The sequence below is a fragment of the Pan troglodytes genome, chromosome X (assembly GCF_028858775.2).
Source record: "Pan troglodytes isolate AG18354 chromosome X, NHGRI_mPanTro3-v2.0_pri, whole genome shotgun sequence".
Classification (NCBI taxonomy): domain Eukaryota; kingdom Metazoa; phylum Chordata; class Mammalia; order Primates; family Hominidae; genus Pan; species Pan troglodytes.
The window spans coordinates 54,117,453-54,140,794 of NC_072421.2; the positions used below are offsets into that span (position 1 = coordinate 54,117,453).

General features: G+C 44.5%; 1 protein-coding gene across 3 annotated transcripts in view; it reads right to left on the bottom strand.

Annotated features, from left to right (window-relative positions):
• FAM120C (family with sequence similarity 120 member C) overlaps positions 1–23,342 on the bottom strand; it is a 109,174-nt gene that overhangs the window by 5,467 nt on the left and 80,365 nt on the right. Inside the window, exons 11-15 of one of the 3 annotated variants that reach the window (XM_016943768.4) lie at positions 17,205–17,319; positions 13,642–13,851; positions 11,605–11,806; positions 7,209–7,347; positions 6,116–6,173 (exon numbers count right to left, since the gene is read on the bottom strand). In XM_016943768.4, the coding sequence (XP_016799257.2) occupies positions 6,116–6,173; positions 7,209–7,347; positions 11,605–11,806; positions 13,642–13,851; positions 17,205–17,319 (724 nt within the window). Of the gene's footprint in view, positions 1–6,115; positions 6,174–7,208; positions 7,348–10,882; positions 10,968–11,604; positions 11,807–13,641; positions 13,852–17,204; positions 17,320–23,342 lie in introns of those variants that run through there. The other 2 variants (XM_016943770.4, XM_016943772.4) reach the window with 2 other exon arrangements.

Below are 23,342 nucleotides of genomic sequence, written 5' to 3' on the forward strand. Positions count from 1 at the left end.
TGACACAGCTTTTTCTTTTTTTATACAGGGTCTTGCTCTGTCACCCAGAGTGGAGTGGAGTGTTGCGATCCTGGCTCACTGCAGCCATGACCTCCTGGGCTCAAGCCATCTTCCCACCTCAGCCCCCCAAGTAGCTGGGACTACAGGCGTGCACCACCACATCCAGCTGATTTTTGTATTTTTTGTAGAGACAGGGTTTCACCATGTTGGCCACACTGGTCTTGAACTCCTGAGCTCAGGTGATCTGCCCGCCTCAGCCTCCCAAAGTGCTGGGATTATGGGTGTGAGCCACCGCGCCTGGCTGACACTGCTACTATTTACAAAGCTTTACAATATGTTTTTCTAATACTTTGGGGATCCTAAATGGTAGATATGATCATGCCCCATTTGCTGATGAGGAAGGTGAGGCTCAGAAATATTAAAGCAACTTGCTCAAGGAGACACAGATACAAAGTCATAGGGCCAGGATTCTACTCCTCTAAAGTCTGTTCTCTTAACTGCCATGCAACACTGCCCAATGCTGACAATTGAACAGGCAAATGCAAGAAAAGGAAAAAAAACACAGAAGATCTATGTGCAATATTCCACAGAATCTTTCTTTTCTTTTCTTTTTGAGACAGAGTTTCACTCTTGTTGCCCAGGCTGGAGTGCAATGGCACGATCTCGGCTCACCGCAACCTCCGCCTCCTGGATTCAAGCAATTCTCCTGCCTCAGCCTCCCGAGTAGCTGGGATTACAGGTATGTGCCACCATGCCTGGCTAATTTTGTTTTTTAGTAGAGACGGGATTTCTCCATGTTGGTCAGGCTGGTCTCGAATTCCCGACCTCAGGTGATCCACCCGCCTCAGCTCCCAAAGTGCTGGTATTATAGGCGTGAGCCACAGAATCTTTCATAACTAAAAACAATCACCTGGTTTTTGTAAATCCCAGGAATATGGTAGCTATTGCTAATGATATGAACTACATTACCTTGTAGTGCAGTGCTGGCTCTTAATGATTGGTGCTAGGAATAATAACAGCTTCTGACTACTAAGTGGTTGGACATGCCACATACTCTGTTGTTCCTTTTACAGATAAGAAAACTGAAGCTCCTAGGAGGCCAAGGCGGGCAGATTGTTTGAACTCAGGAGTTTGAGACCAGCCTGGGCAACATGGCGAAACCCCATGTCTACAAAAATTACAAAAATTAGCTGGGCGTGGTGGCATGCACCTGTAGTCCAAGCTACCTGGGAGGTTGAGATGGGAGGATCGCTAAAGCTTGGGAGGTCCAGGCTACAATGAGTCATGATTGCACCATTGCATTCCAGCCTGGGCGACAGAGTGAGATCCTGTCTCAAGAAAGAAAAAATAAACAGGCTCAAAAAGTACGAAGACTTTACTATTAGTCCTCATATAACAACTCTACAACATAGATACCAATTTCTCCAATTTTATAGATGAGAAAACTAGGGCAGAGAGGCTAAGTAACTTGCCCAAGGTCACAGAACTAGTAAGTAGCAGAGCCACATTCAAAGCTAGATCATTTGGTTCCAAAGTCTGTACAATATGGGGCTTACTGTGAAGTATTGTCCAACAACCTGGAAATAACATGAAACAAGTAACAGCCATACAAATGGATGGAATTAGCCACCTGAAGGAATCAACAAATACATCAAAACATTACAAGTAAGTGACTTAAGAATTTAAGAACAGGCGGCTAGGCGCTGTGGCTCACGCCTGTAATCCTAGCACTTTGGGAGGCCGAGGCAGGCAGATCACAAGGTCAGGGGTTGAGCACCAGCCTGACCAACATGGTGAAACCCCGTCTCTACTAAAAATACAAAAATTAGCCGGGTGTGGTGGTGGGCACCTGTAATCCCAGCTACTTGGGAGGCTGAAGCAGGAGAATTGCTTGAACCCAGGAGGCAGAGATTGCAGCGAGCCAAGATCACGCCACTGCACTCCAGCCTGGCGACAGAACGAGACTCTGTCTCAAAAAAAAAAAAAAAAAAAAAAAAAAAAAGAATTTAAGAACAGGCCTGGCCGGGTGTGGTAGCTCACACCTGTAATCCCAGCACTTTGGGAGGCCGAGGCAGGCGGATCATGAGGTCAGGAGTTCGAGACCAGCCTGGCCAACATGGCGAAACCCTGTCTCTACTAAAAATACAAAAATTAGCCGGGTGTGGTGGTGGGCACCTGTAATCCCAGCTACTTGGGAGGCTGAAGCAGGAGAATTGCTTGAACCTGGGAGGCAGAGGTTGCGGTGAGCCAAGATCGTGCCACTGAACTGCAGCCTGGGCACTTTGGGAGGCCGAGGCAGGCAGATCAACTGAGGTCTGGAGTTCAAAACCAGCCAGGCCAATATGGTGAAACCCTGTCACTACTAAAAATATAAAAATTCGCCGGGTGTGGTGGTGCACTACTGTAATCCCAGCTACTTGGGAGGCTAAGGCAGGACAATCGCTTGAACCCAGGAGGCGGAGGTTGCAGTGAGCTGACATCGCGCCAGCCTGAGTGATGGAGCAAGACTGTTTTTAAAAAAAAAAAAATACAAAAAAAAAAAAGAATTTAAGAACATATAAAACTCTTGTAGCCTAGGAATAATCTCAGGAAGACAGGATTACAGTGTAACCAGATTTAATAAGCTGGAACATTTTATTAATTATCTCATACTCTTCTTTTTCTGTCCCGACTGAAACAGAAAAAGAAGAGTCAAAAACGAAGTCAGCAGCAGCTCTGTCCAGAGAAGATGGCTTGCTATAAACCAAGTTGAAATGAGGATTTCCTTGGCTAGGTGACCTCTAGAGCAGATAATAGTGTCCGCAGCCATCAGCTAAGAGAAACTTAAGATCACCTACCATCCCTTGTTTTCTGTCACTTTCCTCATCTGTAAAATAGATAGAATAAGGGTATCTACTTCGTAGGTTCCTGTAAGGATTCAATGAGACACTATATACAAAGCACTTAGAACATATGTGTTTGGCACAGTGTAAGAACTCAATAAATGCTCACTAAGGCTGGGCACAGTGGCTCATCCCTGTAATCCCAGCACTTTGGGAGGCCGAGGCAGGCGGAACACCCAAGCTCAGGAGTTTGAGACCAGTCTGGCCAACATGGCGAAACCCTGTCTCTACAAAAAATATAAAAATTAGCTGGGCATGGTGGCATGCACCTCTAGTCCCAGCTACTCAGAAGGCTGAGGTAGGAGGATCACTTGAGCCCAGGGGTTTGAGGCTGCAGTAAACTATGATTGCAACACTGCACTCCAGCCTAGGTGACTCATTAAAAAAAAAGCTAGCTAATATCATTGGTCTGATTCCATGCCCCCAAGCAAACTTCTGATACCAAGGCCTCTCTTGTAGCTCGCCCTTAGAGAAAGAAAGCTCTAGTAGTAATGGTTAAAGGCATGTACGCTAGAGTCAGCCACACTTGAGTCTGATGTTTGTCTCTAACAACTAGAGTTGTTATACTATATTGGAATTAGCATAGCACGGGGCTTTGCAATCAGTTAGCTCAGGCTGTAATGTCAATTCTGATACTGACTTCATAGATAATTTGGGGCAAGATACTTCATTCTTCTGAGTCTCAATTTCCTCCTGTTTAAAATGGGGAACAGGCCAAGTGTGGTGGCTCATTCCTATAATCCCGGCACTTTGGGAGACCCAGCTTGAGGCCAAGAGTTTGATACCAGCCTGGGCAACATGGCAAAACCCCATCTCTACAAAAAATATTTAAAAATTAGCTGGGTGTGGTGGCTCACACATGTAGTCCCAGCTTACTCAGGAGGCTGAGGTGGGAAATTTGCTTGAGCCTGGGAGGTTGAGGCTGCAGTGCACTGCACTCTAGCTTGGGTGACAGAGCGAGACCCTGTCTCAAAAAAATAGTAATAATAAAATGGAGAATAAGAAATACTTCACAGGGTATTTATGTGGTTTCAATGAGCTCACGTGTTTGTAAGAGTGATTAGAAGAGTAAATGTGTAATACATTGTGATAACTATTTCTTATCATAAATCAGTTCTTTATCTCTCACCCCCTTCTTCCCCCACCCCTTAGCCATATCCACACAGCTATTTCTATAATCTTGGTTAGTGTGAGTCAACCACTAAGAGATCTATTCACTAAGAGATCCAATAAGATCTACTCTTATTGTACCAAAAGTATCAGGCTTTTCAGACTGTATGCCTGATGACCAGACCCTGAATCACGGTGAATTCACCAAGGCTATACTACCTTACGAGAGCCTATCTGGTGATTAGCTTTCCTTCTAGGTGCATCCGTTTACCTTACTGAGCAGCTTCAAGAAAAAGCTGAGAAGCTTTGGAAAAATCACCAAAGTCACTGTTCTCTAGCTTTGGAGTGCATTATGAAATGCTTTGTGTGGGAGACTTACTATCTAGTTCCATTTTTGCCTAAAAATAACATTAAAGCAAATTTATCTTCTTTGAGGAAACATTAGATGATGGGGATTAACATGGATGCAGTGAGGGCTGGCTGTATACAGAATAGATTTAGGATTGAGAACTGATGACAAAATTGCCCAGGATTACAGACTACATGTAGAATGTCTAGAGGGGGCTTGGTAGAAAGTAGGTACTCAAGAAATGGTAGCTGCTATACTATAAGAAGCCCAGCAGTTTGAGTCTACTACAATATTTTGGATCACTACAAGAATAGGTCCTCCTAGTTTGTATTTGGGTGGGGTGGGGCATACCTAATGAGGACCAGTGGGAACTGTGATATAATCCAAGGCATGGATTAGAAGAAAGTTTAAAGGCCGGGCGCAGTGGCTCACACCTATAATCCCAGCATTTTAAGAGGCTGGAGGATCACTTGAGCCCAGGACTTTGAGACCAGCCTGGGGCAACAAAGTAAGACCCTGTCTCTACAAAAAAAAAAAAAAAAGAAAAACTGGGAGGCCAAGGCGGGCGGATCATGAGGTCAGGAGATCGAGACCATCCTGGCTAACACGGTGAAACCCCATCTCTACTAAAAACACACAAAAAATCAGCCGGGCGTGGTGGCAGGTGCCTGTAGTGCCAGCTACTTGGGAGGTTGAGGCAGGAGAATGGTGTGAACCCAGGAGGCAGAGCTCCCAGTGAGCCGAGATCGCGCCACTGCACTCCAGCCTGGACAGCAGAGCGAGACTCATCTCAAAAAAAAAAAAAAAAGAAAAAGAAAAACTTAGCAGGGTGTGGTGGCGCACACCTGTAGTCCCAGCTACTTGAGAGACGGAGCTGCGAGGATTGCGTGAGGCAAGGAGGTAGAGGCTACAGTGAGCTGTGACTGTGCCACTGCACTCCAGCCTGCCTGAGTGACAGAGTGAGACCCTGTCGAGAGAGAGAGAGAGAGAGAGAAAGAAGAGAGAGAGAAAGTTCAAGACATTTCTGAGTCATTAAGAATAAGCAGGCCGGTTGCGGTGGCTCATGCCTGTAATCCAGCACTTCGGGAGGCCGAGGCGAGTGGATTGCCTGAGGTCGGGAGTTCGAGAGCAGCCTGACTAACATGGAGAAACCCCATCTCTACTAAAAATACAAAATTAGCCGGGCGTGGTGGTGCATGCCTATAATCCCAGCTACTCAGGAGGCTGAGGCAGGAGAATTGCTTGAACCCGGGAGGCAGAGGTTGTGGTGAGCCGAGATCGTGCAATTGCACTCCAGCCTGGGCAACAAGAGCGCAACTCCGTCTCAAAAAAAAAAAAAAAAAAAAAAAAAAGCAGAATGGTAATGCTCCCGCCACATATATTCAGCAAAGGCAAAGAAGTCCAATTTTTTAAGCATATCTGGTGGCCCCTCAGAAGCTCAGGCAGGCTGTGGGCAGTCTCACTGTTAGCATCACTCTGGCCCCTTTCTGGCTGCATGCTGCACATAGTATACTAGGGGCAGGTCTTTAGGACACAGTACCTGGTTTCTATCTTGTGGCCTCACTCGGAAAAGGGTAAGACTCGCAGCCCTGTGGGAAAAGCTTGAGGCAGGCTAACCCTCACTATACCACTAGAATGAAATCAAATGCCTGGAGGAGTTGAGAAGCTCCCCTAAGCAGCTCAGGTTTCCATGCCTGATGTGATCTCTTTTAGTTTAGCTGAAAAGGCAAAAGGCATCAAACAGAAGCTAAATAATCTCAAAAAACATACTTACTTGCTTATTTCCTTTTTTGTGTCCCTTGGATCCCCTACCAGTCTGTTCTTTTCCATGCCTTTAGCAAGTGAGAAAAAAAGTGATCATGAGAAACATAAAGCCCACACACCCCTTTTCACTTGGTTAACTATTCGTCTCCTCTTAAAAGTTTGACCCTCTTCAGTCAGATGCCCCTTCTCAGTGTTACTACTGAACATCTATCTCGGTCATTCCTATATTCTACTGAACTGAATTGTTCTGTATCCCATGTCCTCCTCTAGGGCAAAAACTCTTTCATTAAGGCAGGGCAATTTATTATTTATTTGCTGAACTAAACTGAAAACTGACTTTAAAAAATGGAAAGTTGGGCCTGGCGCGGTGGCTCACACCTGTAATCCCAGCACTTTGGGAGACCGAGGTGGGTGTATCACCTGAGGTCAGGAGTTTGAGACCAGCCTGGCCAACATGGTGAAACCCCATCTCTACTAAAATACAAAAATTAGCCTGGCATGGTGGTGGGCGGCGCCTGTAATCCCAGCTGCTTGGGAGGCTGAGGCAGGAGAATTGCTTGAACCCCGGAGGTGGAGGTTGCAGTGTGCCAAGACCACACCATTGCACTTTGACCTGGGAAACAAGCGAAACTCCATCTCAAGAAAAAAAAAAAAAAAGGAAAGTTGGTCAGGCATGGTGGCTCATACCTGTAATCCCAGCACTTTGGAAAGCCAAGACGGGAGGATTGTTTGAGCCCAGGAGTTTGAGCCCAGCCTGGGCAACATGGCAAAACCCCAGTTCTACCAAAAATATGAAAAATTAGCCAGTCATGGTGATGCACATCTGTGGTCCCAGCTACTTGGGAGGCTGAGGCAGGAGGATCACTTGAACCTGGGAGGCAGACGAGGTTGCAGGAAGCCGAGATGATGCCACTGCACTCCAGCCTGGGCAACAAAGTGAGACCCCATCTCAAAAAGAGAAAGAAAGAAAAAAAGAAAAAAAAAGTAAAGTTAGTTAGTACTTCTTGCCTTAATAGAAGGATTTAATACCTAGGCATTTTCCCAAGGAGGCCTAGGCATTTTCCCAAGGGGACTAGCTCATATCAACCTATTTGGGTACATACCCCTTTCCTGGCCCACCGACAGAAACCACTTGCATGCCGAAGGATCCTCGGCCCCTGGAGGATCTGCTGCCAGCCCACTGGCCCACAACCATCCCAGCAATCTCCAGTTTTCCTCCTTGGGGTGGGATTGGATGGAGACCTGGCAAGATAGAAAGAATGGTGGTAATGGGCCAGGTGTGGTGGTTCACGCCTGTAATCCCAAAACTTTGGGAGGCTGAGTCGGGCGGATTACTTGAAGTCAGGAGTTCCAGAGCCAGCCTAGCCAACATGGTGAAACCCTGTCTCTACTAAAAATACAAACAATTAGCCAGGCATCGTGGTGTGCACCTGCAATCCCAGCCACTCGGGAGGCGGAGGCACGAGAATCACTTGAACCCAGGAGGTGGAGGTTGCAGTGAGCTGAGACTGCGCCACTGCACTCCAGCCTGGGTGACAGAGTGAGATTCTGTCTTGAAAAAAAAAAAAAAAAAGAAGAAGAAAAAAGAATTGTAAGTACAAGGCAGGATAAGAGGTGGACAAAAGATCCTACAACCCGCTACCTACTCTTCTTTCCATTTCTCTCTGATAAAAAGACTCTGTGGCAGGGCACGGTGGCTCATGCCTGTAATCCCAGCACTTTGGGAGGCCGAGGCGGGTGGATCACCTGAGGTCAGGAGTTCGAGACCAGCCTGGCCAACATGGGGAAACCTCGCCTCTACTAAAAATACAAAAATTAGCCGGGCATGGTGGTCCGTGCCTATAGTCCCAGCTACCCAGGAAGCTGTGGCAGGAGAATCGCTTGAACCCAGGAGGTGGAGGTTGCAGTGAGCCTAGTTCACACCTCTGCACTCCACTCCAGCCTGGGGGACGGAGTAAGACTCTGTCTCAAAAAAAAAAAACAAAAAAAGATTCTGTGATAACAGAAAGGTGTCATGATGGAAGCACATTTAGTGAGGAGGGCCGGAGATCTGTACACATCTACTTTACCAAGTATGGTGCAGGTGACTCATTTTTTAATCACAGATCATAGCATAAAGTAGGCATTCAGTATTTGTTGAAAGAATGAATGTCTTAACATCTAGTTATTGGAAAATTACAAGCCTAAACTACTCTTTTTTTTGTTTTTTTGAGACAGAGTCTCACTGTGACACCCAGGCTGGAGTGCAATGGTGCAATCTCGGCTCACTGCAACCTCCACTTCCCAGGTTCAAGTGATTCTCCTGCCTCAGCCTCCTGAGTAGCTGGGACTACAGGCACATGCCACCACGCCCAGCTAATGTTTGTATTTTTAGTAGAGACAGGGGTTCACCGTATTGGCCAGGCTGGTCTCGAACTCCTGACCTCAAGTGATCCACCTGCCTCGGGCTCTCAAAGTGCTGGGATTACAGGCATGAGCCACCGTGCCCGGTCCTAAACTACTTTTGATACAAATATACATCATTACAGATTGTAGAATTAGCCAAACAACCAACAACCAAACTAAACTGAAAATAATGAAACTAAACTAACAGTAATTTATAATTAAAAAGCAAGGATAGGCCGGGCATGGTGGCTCACACCTGTTATCCCAGCACTTTGGGAGGCCAAGGTGGGTAGATCATTTGAGGTCAGGAGTTCGAGACCAGCCTGACCAAATGGTGAAATCCCGTCTCTACTAAAAATACAAAAAAATTAGCCAGGCGTGGTGGCACATGCTTGTAGTCCCAGCTACTCAGGAGGCCGAGTCAGAAGAATTGATTGAACCTGGGAGGTGGAGGTTGCAGTGAGCAGAGATGGCACCACTGCATTCCAGCCTGGGTGACAGAGCGAGATTCCATCTCAAAAGAAAAAAAAATAAAAAGCAAGAACAGCAACAATTGAAAACCAGAACCAAGTCACAAGCACAGTGGGTTTTGTAATTTAGCACAAAAATAAGCCTTCATAGAATATGGAGTTCTACTAGGCCTTTAATTTTAGTTTATGACAAGAAACCAAATGAACCCTTAACTCATTTAGCAGGTTGTTAGTAAAGAGTACTTCATTTAGGCCAGGCATGGTGGCTCACACCTGTAATCCCAGCACTTTGGGAAGCCAAGGCAGGCAGGATCGCTTAAGCCCAGTTCAAGACCAGCCAGGGCAACATAGCGAGACCCCATCTCCACACACACACACACAGACACACACACACACACACACACACAACAAAATATTAGTCAGGCATGTTGGTGCATGCTTGTAGTTCCAGCTATTCAGGGGGCTGAGATGAGCGAATCACTTGAGCCCAGGAAGTTGAGGCTGCAGTAAGCCATGATTGCACCACTGCACTCCAGCCTGGGCGACAGAGTGAGACCCTGTATCCACACATACACACACACACGAGTCCTTCATTTATATAAAACTTTATAAAACTTGAGAGTCCAAGGAACTAGAGTGCTAGTTACCTTTTTGTTTGTTTGTTTGACACAGAGCCTCGCCATGTCTCCTAGGCTGGAGTGCAGTGGCGCGATCTTGGCTCACTGCAATCCACCTCCCGGGTTCAAGCAATTATTGTGTCTCAGTCTCCCAAGTAGCTAGGATTACAGACAGGTGCCCGCCACCATGCCCGGCTAATTTTTATATTTTTTGTAGAGACAGGGTTTCACCATGTTGGCCAGGCTTGTCTGGAACTCATGACCTCAAGTGATCTGCCCACTTTGGCCTCCCAACGTGCTGGATTACAGGTATGAGCCACTGCTCCCTGCCTAGAGTGCTAGTTACTTTTAAGAGGGACAAGAAAGACTTGCATTTGAGGATCCTACTGTGGGCTTTCAGGAGGCAAGAGGCTCCTTGTGAACCACCAGTAACTGGAGACTAAGCATCACTGGTAGGTAGGGCAGTGGTGACCTTCCAAGAACCTGGCTTAAATTAAGGCTGTCTTTTGAGACTTACAAAATAAAATCAACACATAAAGAACGGAGAAAGGATCTGTAAAGTCATCTGAAAGGGATGGACTGGCTGGCTCCCTGGTTTTTAAGACTTGATCATGATCTGACTGAACAGGGAGTTACCAGAGCAGACTTTCACACTGTTCATCTAAGCCCAGCCTTGAGCTAACCACCCATACTGAATTTTGTCACCCTAAAAAACTAACTTCAACTTCCAGCGTTATTACTTTTAAAGGGAGGAGCAATAGATAACAAACATCTTCAACCACAGCAATGACACTCTGACCCAATCACAGAATCTTGCTATTTTATGTTAAAATGTCTCCACTAAAATATCCTGTTTCACTGCCAGGTGCCGTGGCTCACGCCTGTAATCCCAGCACTTTGGGAGGCCAAGGCGGGCAGATCATCTGAGGATGGGAGTTCAAGACCAGCCTGACGAATATGGTAAAACCCCGTCTCTACTAAAAATACAAAAATTAGCCGGGCTGTGGACAGAGGGAGACCAGGCCTCAAAAAAAAAAAAAAAAATCTTGTTTCACCACGGGACAGGTTGTCTCAATTATCAGGATCAGTATCTGAGTAACCTAGGCATGATTGTGTATTCATCGTTAAACTGTAGCTCAAGTGCCACCGTAATTTATACATATGTTTGTGTGTACATATGTGTGTGTGTGTGTGTATGTTTTCCTCACTAAACTGCAATCCTCTGGTGGCATGGATGGTGACATATTTCTCTCCATGCTTCTGGAGCTGAAGGAAGGGAAATGTGTCAAGTATATTCGCAGAGTGGAAATGGATACATCAAGCTACTGTTGCCTACCAGCACTGGCCGTTTACTCTCACTGATCTTCCTGCAAGCTCCTGTGTGCATTGCCTATATGGAAGGAATGAACAAACAGTAACCATGAAGAGCCGGTCCATATGACTTACGGTTCTCTAAAGTAATAAAGTGGGTTCTGGTTTCCACATCAGTCACTTCATGAGTTTGGTTGGTGAGAGTCAAATCCCTGGGGACCAACGACCTCTATGAAGAATGGTCTTAAAAGTCAAAATGGATATAAGCTGCTCTTCAAACTACATAGCACAGAATATAAATGAGATGAGGCCGGGCGCTGTGGCTCACGCCTGTAATCCCAGCACTTTGGGAAGCTGAGGCAGGTGGATCACCTGAGGTCAGGAGTTCGAGACCAGCCTGACCAACATGGTGAAACCCCGTCTCTACTGAAAATACAAAATTAGCCAGGTGTGGCAGTGCATGCCTGTAATCTCAGCTACTCAGGAGACTGAGGCAGGAGAATCGCTTGAACCCAGGAGGCGGAGGTTGCAGTGAGCCGAGATCACACCATTGCACTCCAGCCTGGGCGACAAGAGTGAAACTCCGTCTAAAAAAAAAAAAAGTCAATGAGATGAGATATATGTGAAACTGTTGATCCTGTTATTGACAATAATGACTGGATAGATTATTATGACATAAATTGAGGATGGTAAATACCTCATTCTTTGGTACTGACCTGCAAATCCCCGGCTCCTCCCTTGAGGGGTAAGTGGCATGGAGCCCATAGCTCGGGAATAAAGTGAAACAGGGTAGAGAGAGGGCACCATGGGAGGCACAAAAGTAGGTGACGGAAGTAGAGCAGAAGGCGGTGGATGATTCATGTTGACTCCTTCAAGGATGCTCTGTCTCATCTTTTCCACTTTGGTTGCCAGGTCAGCCTTCAAATAAGGAAGAGTAATAATAGCAGCTGCCATTTTTCGAACTTGTCCCATGTTTTAGGCCCAGGATGGAGCACTCTAGGTACAGTCTCACAATTCTATTCCCATTAAGTGAACTGAGGCCTGTCGTTAAAGGGCTCAAAGCTACACACTCAGGAAGCCTGTCTGGCACCAAAGCCCCGACTCTTTACATGACATCACACTACCATCATATGAGTTCTGACTCAGGGCTTGCGATGTACATTGACTAGGTCAAGGAAGACAAATTTAACAATAAGAATTACTGATGGTCTATTACATGGCCGGCATTGGGCTGGGTCACTTTCTAAGGGAGATGTAACAGAATTAGATAAAAGAGAGAATAAAAATCTGACAAATAAAAAGCCTTTTAACCTTCTCCCCCATATCCAAGATTGGAGATCCTGATACCTCTAGTACAAAGGTCTGCAAACTTCTTCTGAAAAGGGTCAGATAGTAAATATTTTAGGCTTTGTAGGCCATATTGTCTCTGTCACAATTATTCCACTCGGCTACTGTAACATGAAAGCAGTCATAGGCCAGGCGTGGTCGCTGACGCCTGTAGTCCCAGCAATTTGGGAGGCCAAGACAGGTGGATCACCTGAGGTCAGGAGTTCAAGACCAGCCTGACCAATGTGATGAAACCCCATCTTTACTAAAAATACAAAAAATTAGCCAGGCATGGTGGCATGTGCCTGTAGTCCCAGCTACTTGGGAGGGTGAGACAGGAGAATCACTTGAACCTGGGAGGCGGAGGTTGCAGTGAGCTGACATCGTGCCACTGCACTCCAGCCTGGGTGACAGAGCAAGAATCTGTCTCAAAAAAAAAAAAAAAAAAGAAGAAAGCAGTCATAGATGGTATGTAGATGAATGAATGTGGCTATGTTCCAATAACATTTTATTTACAAAAACAGAGGGTGGTCTGTATTACAAAAAACAGATGGTTTGTAGCACTATGGATAGCGCAAAAAACTATGGATAGTGACAAAAAACAGGAGGTGTGCTGGGTAGTCTGCCAACCCCTGCTCTAGTGCCTCAGCTCTTTCCCCACCAAAATGGATAAAGGAGTTAAGTAAGGTTTCCTTTCCCTTGCCTCCCCTCATCTTTCCCAATGTTTCATTAAAAAAAATCCCTTTGGGAGGCCAAGGCAGGTGGATCACAAGGTCAATAGATCGAGACCATCCTGGCCAACATGGTGAAATCCCATTTCTACTCAAAATACAAAAATTAGCTGGGCCTGGTGGTGCATGCCTGTAGTCCCAGCTACTTGGGAGGCTGAGGCAGGAGAATCGCGTGAACCTGGGAGGTGGAGGTTGCAGTGAGCCGAGATCACGCCACTGCATTCCAGCCTGGCGACAGAGCAAGACTCCGTCTAAAAAAAAAAAAAAAAAATCCTCTGCTTCTACTCTCCCATCAACTTTACTACCCTCTTCTGTTTCCAAACACAGCTCCTTTTAAAAAAAAATTGCTTGCAAAAGAGACAGACAGTTTTTGTAAATAAGAGAAATGAAATACTGAGTTGGAGGGAAGGTATATAGTACATCTGAATATTCCATGGATAAGAAATACTCAGAGTAAGAAAAAGGATATGAAAACTTTAAGCTCATTAAAAAAAACTTTCCAACATAAAATTTTACAACATGTACATATCAGACTACGGGCCTTTGGGACCACTGTTGACTGAGTCAGGTTAAAGTGAGACACATTCTCCTGCTTCCGCCCCATCCCTCTCCACTATCTCTGCTCCTTTCCCCTCCCTGCCCATTCACTCCCACAGAAGATCAGAGCTAGTCCTTAGCAGCCTGACATGCTGGTACCTGGCCATCACAGAGCTCAACCAGAGATACTCGCTCTCGGCCTGCTTTAATTAGCTTGCTCTGGAACAGCTTGCCATCAAAGTAAATCCATGGACAGCAATGCTCCCAAGGGACTGGCTGGCCACAGGCATCATTAGCAAACAGAGCTGTGTCGACTCCACTCATGAAGAGGGCAGCAAGCTGGATCCCTCGGGCATCCAGTTTCTCAATCTGAAACCACCACAGATGAAATATTACTATTAAGAAACTACTATTCTTGGTAACATTTACTCTTATTCCTGTCATGCTGATTCTTCCAGTTAAATTTGAACATGCTGTCATTCAATGTAGACATCTCAGTGCATAAGCAGCTTCTATCCATGTCTTTCCCCTAAGATGATTTGAAAGGTACTTATTACAACATTAAAGACACCAACCTGAGACATTTTTTTTTCACCTGTCCAATTAGAAAAAAATTTAGAAAGTAAAGGCTGAAAGAACACTCAATGCTGCTGCTGCTGATGCAGTGAAATAAATGGGCAATCATATAAAGCTGGTAAGAAATGTATATTACATGGCCAGGTGCAGTGGCTCACGCCTGTAATCCCAGCACTTCGGGAGGCAGAGGCAGGCAGATCACCTGAGGTCAGGAGTTCGAGACCAGCCTGGCCAACATGGTGAAGCCCCGTCTCTACTAAAAATACAAAAATTAGCCAGGCATGATGGTGAGTGTTTGTAGTTCCAGCTACTCGGGAGGCTGAGGTGGGAGCATCATTTGAACCTGGGAGGTGAAGGTTGCAGTGAGCCGAGATTGTACCACTGCACTCCAGCCTGGGCAACAGAGCAAGACTCCATCTCAAAAAAAAAAAAAAAAAAAAGAAAGAAAGAAATGTATATTACAATTAAGCAATATGTATGAAGAACCCTGAAAATGTTCACATTTGTTGAGTTAGAAATTAAACTTGCAGATACCAGCACCATGTTTCTTGTACAATCTGAAAAACTGTGAACCAAAGAAAATTCTTTTCTTGGCCAGGCACAGTGGCTCATTCCTGTAATCCCAGTATTTTGGGAGGCTGAGGTGGGTGGATCGCTTGAGGCCAGGAGTTTGAGACCAGCCTGGCCAACATGGCAAAACCCCGTTTCTACTAAAAATACAAAAATCTGGCAGGCATGGTGGCATGTGCCTGTAATCCCAGTTACTCAAGAGGCTGAGGCAGGAGAATCGCTTGAACCCGGGAGGTGGAGGTTGCAGTGAGCTGAGATTATGCCACTGCACTCCAGCCTGAGTGACAGAGTGAGACTCTGTCTCCAAAAAAACCTCTTTTCTTTACCAATTACCCCGCTTCAGGTATTCCTTTATAGCAACTGTAAATGGAGTAAGACAACACATAACAGAGGAAAACTGAAAACAACCTAAGTCGCCAATATTATAACAATTAAATGATACAATCATATGATAAAATACTATTTATTAAAATTTTTAAGACACAGAAAATATGTGCTATGTGAAATGGAAAAAAACTACAATATATAATTACATAAATATGTAAAAAATGTATGACAGAAGACTGGAAAAAAACCTCAAAATTCCCACAGTGGTTATCTCAAGCCACTGTGTTAGAAGACAGCTTTAACAGGAAAAGGGGAAGTGTTTGCAGGTCCCCTCCTAGGTGTCGTTTAGCACGAGCAGTTATTCTAGGACAAGCAATACTACATTTACTGCAAAAGGCAAGCACTAACTGGTTGTCTGAGTCTATTCCACCTTTCCTTAGTTGACCTCACTTAAGATTTTGCAAGTCTTATTGAACTTGATCTTCTAGCTTACTTTGGGTGCTCAAAGGAACAAGGTTACTAAAGTCAAGGGAGGGATGTTCTGCATTAATGGCTACATTTATTGAGTATTGTGTATATAAAATATGTGAAACACTAGCCGGGCATGGTGGCTCATGCCTGTAATCCCAGCACTTTGGGAGGTCAAGGTGGGCGGAACACCCGAGGTCGGGAATTTGAGACCAGCCCGACCAACAGAGAAACCCCGTCTCTACTAAAAATACAAAATTAACCAAGCGTGGTGGCGCATGCCTGTAATCCCAGCTACTGGGGAGGCTGAGACAGGAGAACCACTTGAACCCGGGAGGCGGAGGTTGTGGTGAGCCGAGATCACGCCACTGCACTCCAGCCTAGGCAGCAAGAGCGAAACTCCATCTCGAAAAAAAAAAATAGTGAGACACTGTTCTAGGGGTTTTACATGGATTACTTTACATAGTATCCTCACAAACTGACACAGTTGGATATGTAACCCCTCCAAATTGCATGTTAAAATGTGATCCCCAATGTTGTAGATGGAACCTAGTAGGAGGTGTCTGGGTCATGGGGGCAGATCCCTCATGAATGGCTTGGTGCCCTCCCTGTGGTAATGAGCGAGTTTTCACTCTATTAGTTCATGCAAGAACTGATTGCTAGAAAGAACCCAGCACCTTGCCCTTCTTTTTTTTTTTTTTTTTTTTTGAGACAGTTTCACTCTTGTTGCTCAGGCTGGAGTACAATGGTGCAATCTTGGCTCACTGCAATCTCCGCCTCCCGGGTTTGAACAATTCTCCTGCCTCAGCCTCCCGAGTAGCTGGGATTACAGGTGCCCTGCCATCACGCCCAGCTAATTTTTGTATTTTTAGTAGAGACAGGGTTTCACCATGTTGGCCAGGGTGGTCTCGAACTCCTGACCTCATGAGCTGCCCATCTCAGCCTCCCAAAGTGCTGGGATTACAGCACTGCTGCCCTTCTCTCTTACGTGCCCTCTCTCACCATGTGACACACTGGCTCCTCTTGTCTTATTCCCCTCACCTTCTATCATGAGTAGAAGCTTCCTGAGACCCTGACCAGAAGCTGAGTAGATGCTGGCACCATGTTTTTTGTACAGTTTTCAGAACAATGGGCTCAATAAACAAACCTCTTTTCTTTATAAATTACCTAGTTTCAGGTATTCTTTTATAGCAACACAAAATAGACTAATATACAATTGTACAAGTAAGGAAACTGAAGCTAGAGAGATTAAGTAACCTGCCCAAGGTCACACAGCTAGGAGGTAATGAAGCCAGGATTCAAACCCAAGGCAGCCTGGCTTCAGAGCCTCCCCTCTATACTACTGTGCTCTTACTGTGCTCTACTGCCTTCAGTGGGTGGGTTTATTTTCTTCCTTATGCTTTCCTATACTTCTACTTAATACTCAATACATATCACTAAAAGGAGGTGTGTCTGAGTAAATAGACACAAGCAGGGGACATTAGGATATGTCCCCTATAGTGTATCTTGTAAGAGTCAGAAACCTTGCCATGGCCTATGGGCCAAGATTTATTTTCCTTGCGTAATATCCATCTTTTCTGTCCATTCTCATTTATCAGTATGAGAGCAGCGTAGCAGGCACCTCTTGGCTTTATTCATAGACATAAATATTTGGTTAAAGTAAATCAAACAGTTACCTGCAGAACTTACTATTTTCCTCAGCTTCAGGAAAAAAAAAAAGACCTAAAGTAGTGCTATAAGCTCGTAAAAGAAAGAACTTAAATGAGGGTACATGAAATCACCTTGAGTTCTTGGAGTCGATCTGGTTCATAAAGCTGGGTAGACACTGCCTGTGCAAGGAAGGTGTCTAGCTCATGGCGATGCAGGATTCGGCCACCAGGCCACTGAACCATGTACCTAGAAAATAAAAGCACTGTTATTAGGCCACAGAAGCTCACTTATTCATGTCACAAAAACTTATTAAGCTAAGAACCTATCATGAGCCAGTACTTGGCTAGATTTTGGCAATACTAACTGAATGAAGGAAAAAGAATCTCTGCTTTCGTTACTTCCAGTCTGGGTGGTAGAGGAAAAGAATCATGTACATCAACAATGACAGGACAGTGTGTTAAGTACCAAGATGGAAGAATGCACAGAGTGCTTGCTATGAGAGCATAGAAGAGGGCCATGACTGTAAAGGTGAAAGATGGTATCCTGAGAAAAGTCAGCAAGAGTTCAGTTTCAAAGGGCCTGTAGAATTTAGTGAGACAAAAGGTGGGGAAAGGATGTTCCAGGTTGAGCGAAGAGTATGATGTGTGAAGGCCTGATGGTGTGGTTCGGCACAATGCACCAGCTTCCATATTGCTGAAGCTAAGCACGTTTGGAGTGACAGGAGGCGAGATTAGGAAGTAGGTCAGATTGGTGGCAGCCTGAGGAACACTGAGGGCTTCAGGTGGTGGAAAGTGTGGTCATGAACCATATCATGGTACCCAAGACATGGCCCAGGATAAGTGAAGTTCACATAAAAGCCCAGAACGTTTTAACAGAAAGAGTATGAATTTTGAAGAGAGAAGATCTCAATTTGAGTGTTGGTTCCTCCACTTACTAGTTGATAGCTATGGACAAATTATTTAACCTTTCTGAGCCTTGCATTTCCTCATCTACCAAATGGGGATAATAAAATTTGCCCTGCTCTTTTTACAGGGTGGTTGTGAGGATTAAATAGGGTTACTAAAGAAAAAAATGAAAAGAAGGCTGGGTGCGGTGGCTCATGCCTGTAATCCTAGCACTTTGGGAGGCTGAGACGGGCAGATCACTTGAGGCCAGGAGTTTGAGACCAGCCTGGCCAATGTGGTGAAACCCCGTCTCTACTAAAAATAAAAAAAATCAGCCGGGTGTGGTGGCGGGCACCTGTAATCCCAGCTACTCAGGAGGCTGAGGCAGGACAATCGCTTAAACCTGGGAGGCGAGGGTTACAGTGAGCTGAGATTATGCCACTGCACTCTAGCCTGGGCGACAGAGTCGGCGGGGGGGGAGGGGGAGAGGGAGGAGGAGGAGGAGGAGACGACGATGAAGAAAGTGTGTGTGGGGGGGAAATAAAAAAGAAAGTAGACCAGAGAACAGAGACTCAAAAACAGGATTAAGGAATTTGGATCGTCATCCTGAAATTGTAGGAAGACACTGTAGGATTGTCAGAAGGACTGGTTTGATAATGACTGGCTCAGGTTATTAATATTGTTTCTTTTTTTGGATTTATAGTTCCTTGATTTACCTTTGCCCATTCTTTCATTTTTAACCTTTCCATCTTATTTCATTGGCAAAATGTAAAGCAAAAATAGAAGAAAATGAATGCAAATGCAATTACAGTGGGAAATTTTAATATACCACTATTAAGCTATAATATGTAAAACATACCTAAAATACATTTAAATTCACAGAAGATTTGAATAGTACAATAAATAAGGTTTAAATACTTGACTGACTTAATACAAAGAAAACACATTCTTTTCAAGTGCCCAGGTCAGTTCCCATGAGGTCTAGGACCTTGCCTGTTTGCCTTTGTTTGTGTTTGTTTATCATCCTTTATTTATTATGAACTATCTAGCCAAGTACATAGCATAGAATAGGTATTAATAAATATTTATTGGAAGAGCGACTGATGCATTAATCTGGTCATGCCAAGCCAAAAACAAAACAAGACAAAACTCAAAAAAATCCTTCAAAGCAGAATTGTACCAGTCATATCCTGAACCACTGTGCAAGAAAAACTGACCTAAAGGAGCTCCTAAAGGAGTCAAGTGTGGGAGAACAGCGAACTCACAGAAAGACTAACACAATGCAAGGGGTGTGATTTTAGAAGTTGAACAGATTGTTCTGGGTGCTCTGAGTCAGTGACTAAATTTACCTTGGAGAATCTAGAGAAGGCTCCACAGAGGAGGGAACATTTCCTAGGGGTTGGAGCTTTTTGTTTGGTTTGGTTTACACTTTAATGTTAATTTGCAATTTTAAATGTCTCTCTAACCTTAATAGAGTACATGCCAGAGTGGATGCTTAATAGATGTTTGCTGAACAAATAAGTCAATGTCAGGACATTTATAAGGAAATGCTAGCTCCATCTTTGGGCCCGCACTACTGTTCAACTATTTTTGAATGAATTATGAGACAGAATGTAGGGTCTAATGAGTCAGAGGAGTGAGAGGCTCAGAAATGGGGCAGCAGGAAATAATTATTAAATCAACCAATATTTATTGATGCTTCATCATGTGCGATTTTTGGAATTACATGATTCCACTGGGGATTTTCCCTGGAAAATAACAGCATTACTTATTCCCAAGGAATTTCCTGAATTTTAATGATGACAGCTTTATTATTGCTATTAGTAGTTACATTACTACAAATATTACATACAAGCTTTAATATATGCAGCAAACTATAAGTTATACATAAGAATAACATTTACTAAATGCCTCTGATATTCTAGATACCTTGCTAAGAACTTTAGCTACAAAGTATGTCGTGGCAAAGAATGCAAACTTAGAGACTGACATCCTTGGTTCTAATCTAGGTTCCATGACTCCTTTTTTTTTTTTTTTTTTTTTTGAGACGGAGTCTCGCTCTGTCGCCCAGGATGGAGTGCAGTGGCATGATTTCAGCTCACTGCAAGCTCCAAGCTCCGTCTCCTGGGTTCACACCATTCTCCTGCCTCAGCCTCTCGAGTAGCTGGGACTATAGGTGCCTGCCACCACGCCCGGCTAATTTTTTGTATTTTTAGTAGAGACGGGGTTTCACCATGTTAGCCAGGATGGTCTCGAACTCCTGACCTCGTGATCTGCCCGCCTCGGCCTCCCAAAGTGCTGGGATTACAGGCATGAGCCATCGCACCTGGCCTCCACTACTCCTTTTCTATGTGACCCTGGGCAACTAAATCCCCTGGACCTCTAGGGGATTCAGTTTGCTAATCTTTAGAATGAGGATGGCACCACCTACATCTCAAAAGGTTGTAATAAGTAAAGAAGAAAAAGCACATAAAAGCACTAAGACTAGTCTGGGCTAGTCTTTTTGTAGAGACCCCCATCTCTACAAAAAATTATCAAAAATTAGTCGTGGCAGCCAGGCACAGTGGCTCAAGCCTGTAATCCCAGAACTTTGGGAGGCCGAGGCGGGCAGATCACGAGGTCAGGAGTTCAAGACCAGCCTGGCCAACATGGTGAAACCCCGTCTCTACTAAAAATACAAAAATTAGCTGGGCATGGTGGTGCATGCCTGTAATCCCAGCTACTGGGGAGGCTGAGGCAGGAGGGCAGGAGAATGGCTTGAACCCAGGAGGCAGAGGTTGCAGTGAGCCAAGAGCGTGCCACTGCACTTCAGCCTGGGTGACAGAGCAAGACTCCATCTCAAAAAAAAAAAAAAAATTACTCATGGCTCATGCCTGTGGTCCCAGCTACTCAGAAGGCTGAGGTGGGAGAGAGAATTGCTTGAGCCTAGGAGGTCAAGGCTGCAGTGAGCAGAGATTCCACCACTGCACTCCAGCCTGGGCGACAGAGCAAGAACTTGTTTCAAAAACAAAACAAAACAAAACAAAACAAAACACCCCTCCAAAACCAAAACAGCACTCAGCATAGTGCCTGGCACAGCAGGTGCTTTTAGTTACCATTTGTAACTGAACGAATTATGGTATAATCCTTCCTTTACAATTTGGTAAAGTTCTCCTTTTATTATATATTACATTCTCATACATACGAAAATCTGTTCCTATCCTATTTATTCTATGTCTATTTCTCATGCCAGCACCATAGTGACTTAAATTTTAAATGTGCTTTAATACTCAGCAGCTCCCCCTTTACTCCACATCTTTTTTTTTTTTTTTTTTTTTTTTGGAGACATGCTCAGGGCAGTGGTGTGATCACGGGTCACTGCAGTATTGAGTATTGATCTCCCAGGCTCAGGTGATCCTCCCACCTCGGCCTCCTGAGCAGCTGGGACTACAGGCTCGTGTCACAATACCTTGCTAACTTTTGTATTTTTTATTAGAGTCAGAGTTTCGTCATGTTGCCCAGGTTGCTCCTAAACCCCTCAGCTCAAGTGATCCGCCAGCCTCGGTCTCCCAAAGTGTTGGTATTACAGGCGTGAGCCACTGCTCCCAGCCCACATCTTTTTTTTTGGTTTGTTTTTTGAGATGGAGTTTCACTCTTGTTGCCCAGGCTGGAGTGCAATGGCACCATCTCGGCTCACTGCAACCTCTGCCTCCCAAGTTCAAGCAATTCTCCTGCCTCAGCCTCCCAAGTAGCTGGGATTACAGGCATGCACCACCATGCCTGGCTTATTTTGTATTTTTAGAAGAGATGGGCTTTCACCATGTTGGTCAGGCTGGTCTCGATCTCCTGACTTCAGGCGATCTGCCTGCCTCGGCCTCCCAAAGTGGTGGGATTACAGGCGTGAGCCACTGTGCCAGGCCACATCTTTTAATTTTAAATAACATTTACAACTTTATTCTATATACAAAAGTATATTACAAAAGTTTAAGTTCATTCTCATTCAGAAAATGTAAAAAAGCATAAAGAAAATAAAAAATATGGTGTGAGTTGGCTAAAGGTAATACAAGAAAAAAATATTAATAAGAAAAATAAGGCCAGGTGTGGTGGCTCCCAGCACTTTAGGAGGCTGAGGCAGGTGGATCACTTGAGGTCAGGAGTTTTAGGCCAGCGTGACCAACATGGGGAAACCCCGTCTCTACTAAAAATGCAAAAATTAGCCAGGTGTGGTGGCGTGCGCCTGTAGTCCCAGCTAGTCAAGAGGCTGAGGTGGGAGAATTGCTTGAGCCCAGGAGGCGGAGGTTGCAGTAAGCTGAGATCATGCCACTGCACTCCAGACTGGGCCACAGAGCGAGACTCTGTCTCAAAAAAATAAAAAATAAAAAAATGAAATAATTTGTAATCTTACCATTTAGATATAAGCACTGTTAAGATTGCTATGATTGTGGCTTCTTCATTCCTAGCATCTGAATTCTCAACTTTTTCTCTTTCATACTATATAAAGAATATCATATCTTGCTTTTTTCACTCGACATTATACTATGAGAACTTTTTGTTCATTAAATACTTTTCAAAAACATGATTAATGGCTGCATGTTCGGCATGTGGGTGTATCAGTTAGCTTAAACATTCCTATAATAAAAATTCATATAATAAAAATTCATATAATAAAAATTATAAATAATACTACAAAGATATTAACATATTAAATCTTGCCTATATCTCTGATTATTCATTCCCTTAGCATAGATTCCTAGAAGTGGAATTATTGGGTCGTAGGTTATATTCATTCTGAAGGTCTTTAATACATACAGCAAAATTGTTTTCCAGACCAGACCCAATTTACATCCTATCCCAGCAGTGTGTCAGCATTGATTGTCACCGTTAATCACTGATGATTTAATGGGCAGAAAATAAGTCTCTCGTTATTTAAATTTCTTTGATTCCCAAGGATGAGGTTGCATATATTTCCCAAGCACTTATTTACTTCTATGACTGATCTATGTCTATCACAGACATATTAATTTGCCTGTTCTGTCTATGCCCCTTCTCAGATAACGTAAAGCCCCATTTTTATAACAATGACAGCTATTTGGACAAGGAATGGATACCTGATCCAAGTGAAACAATTCATGGCTTGCCATTCGGAGTCTTCAGAATTTGAGCTAAGTGATGCAGCGACTTTATAAAACACATGCAGAAAGAAGAGCTACCTATGCAGGCCTATGAGAGAGTGGGCAGTCTCTGTTCCTGCCTTTCCAGGACCATTCCCTGTGTATACTACTTTTCTTGTCCTTGGATGACTAGGAGACTACCTGTTATACCTTTACAGTAAGATAGCTAGAGTGGGCTGGGCATGATGGTTCATGCCTATAATCCCAACACTTTGTGAGGCGGAGGCCAGGAGTA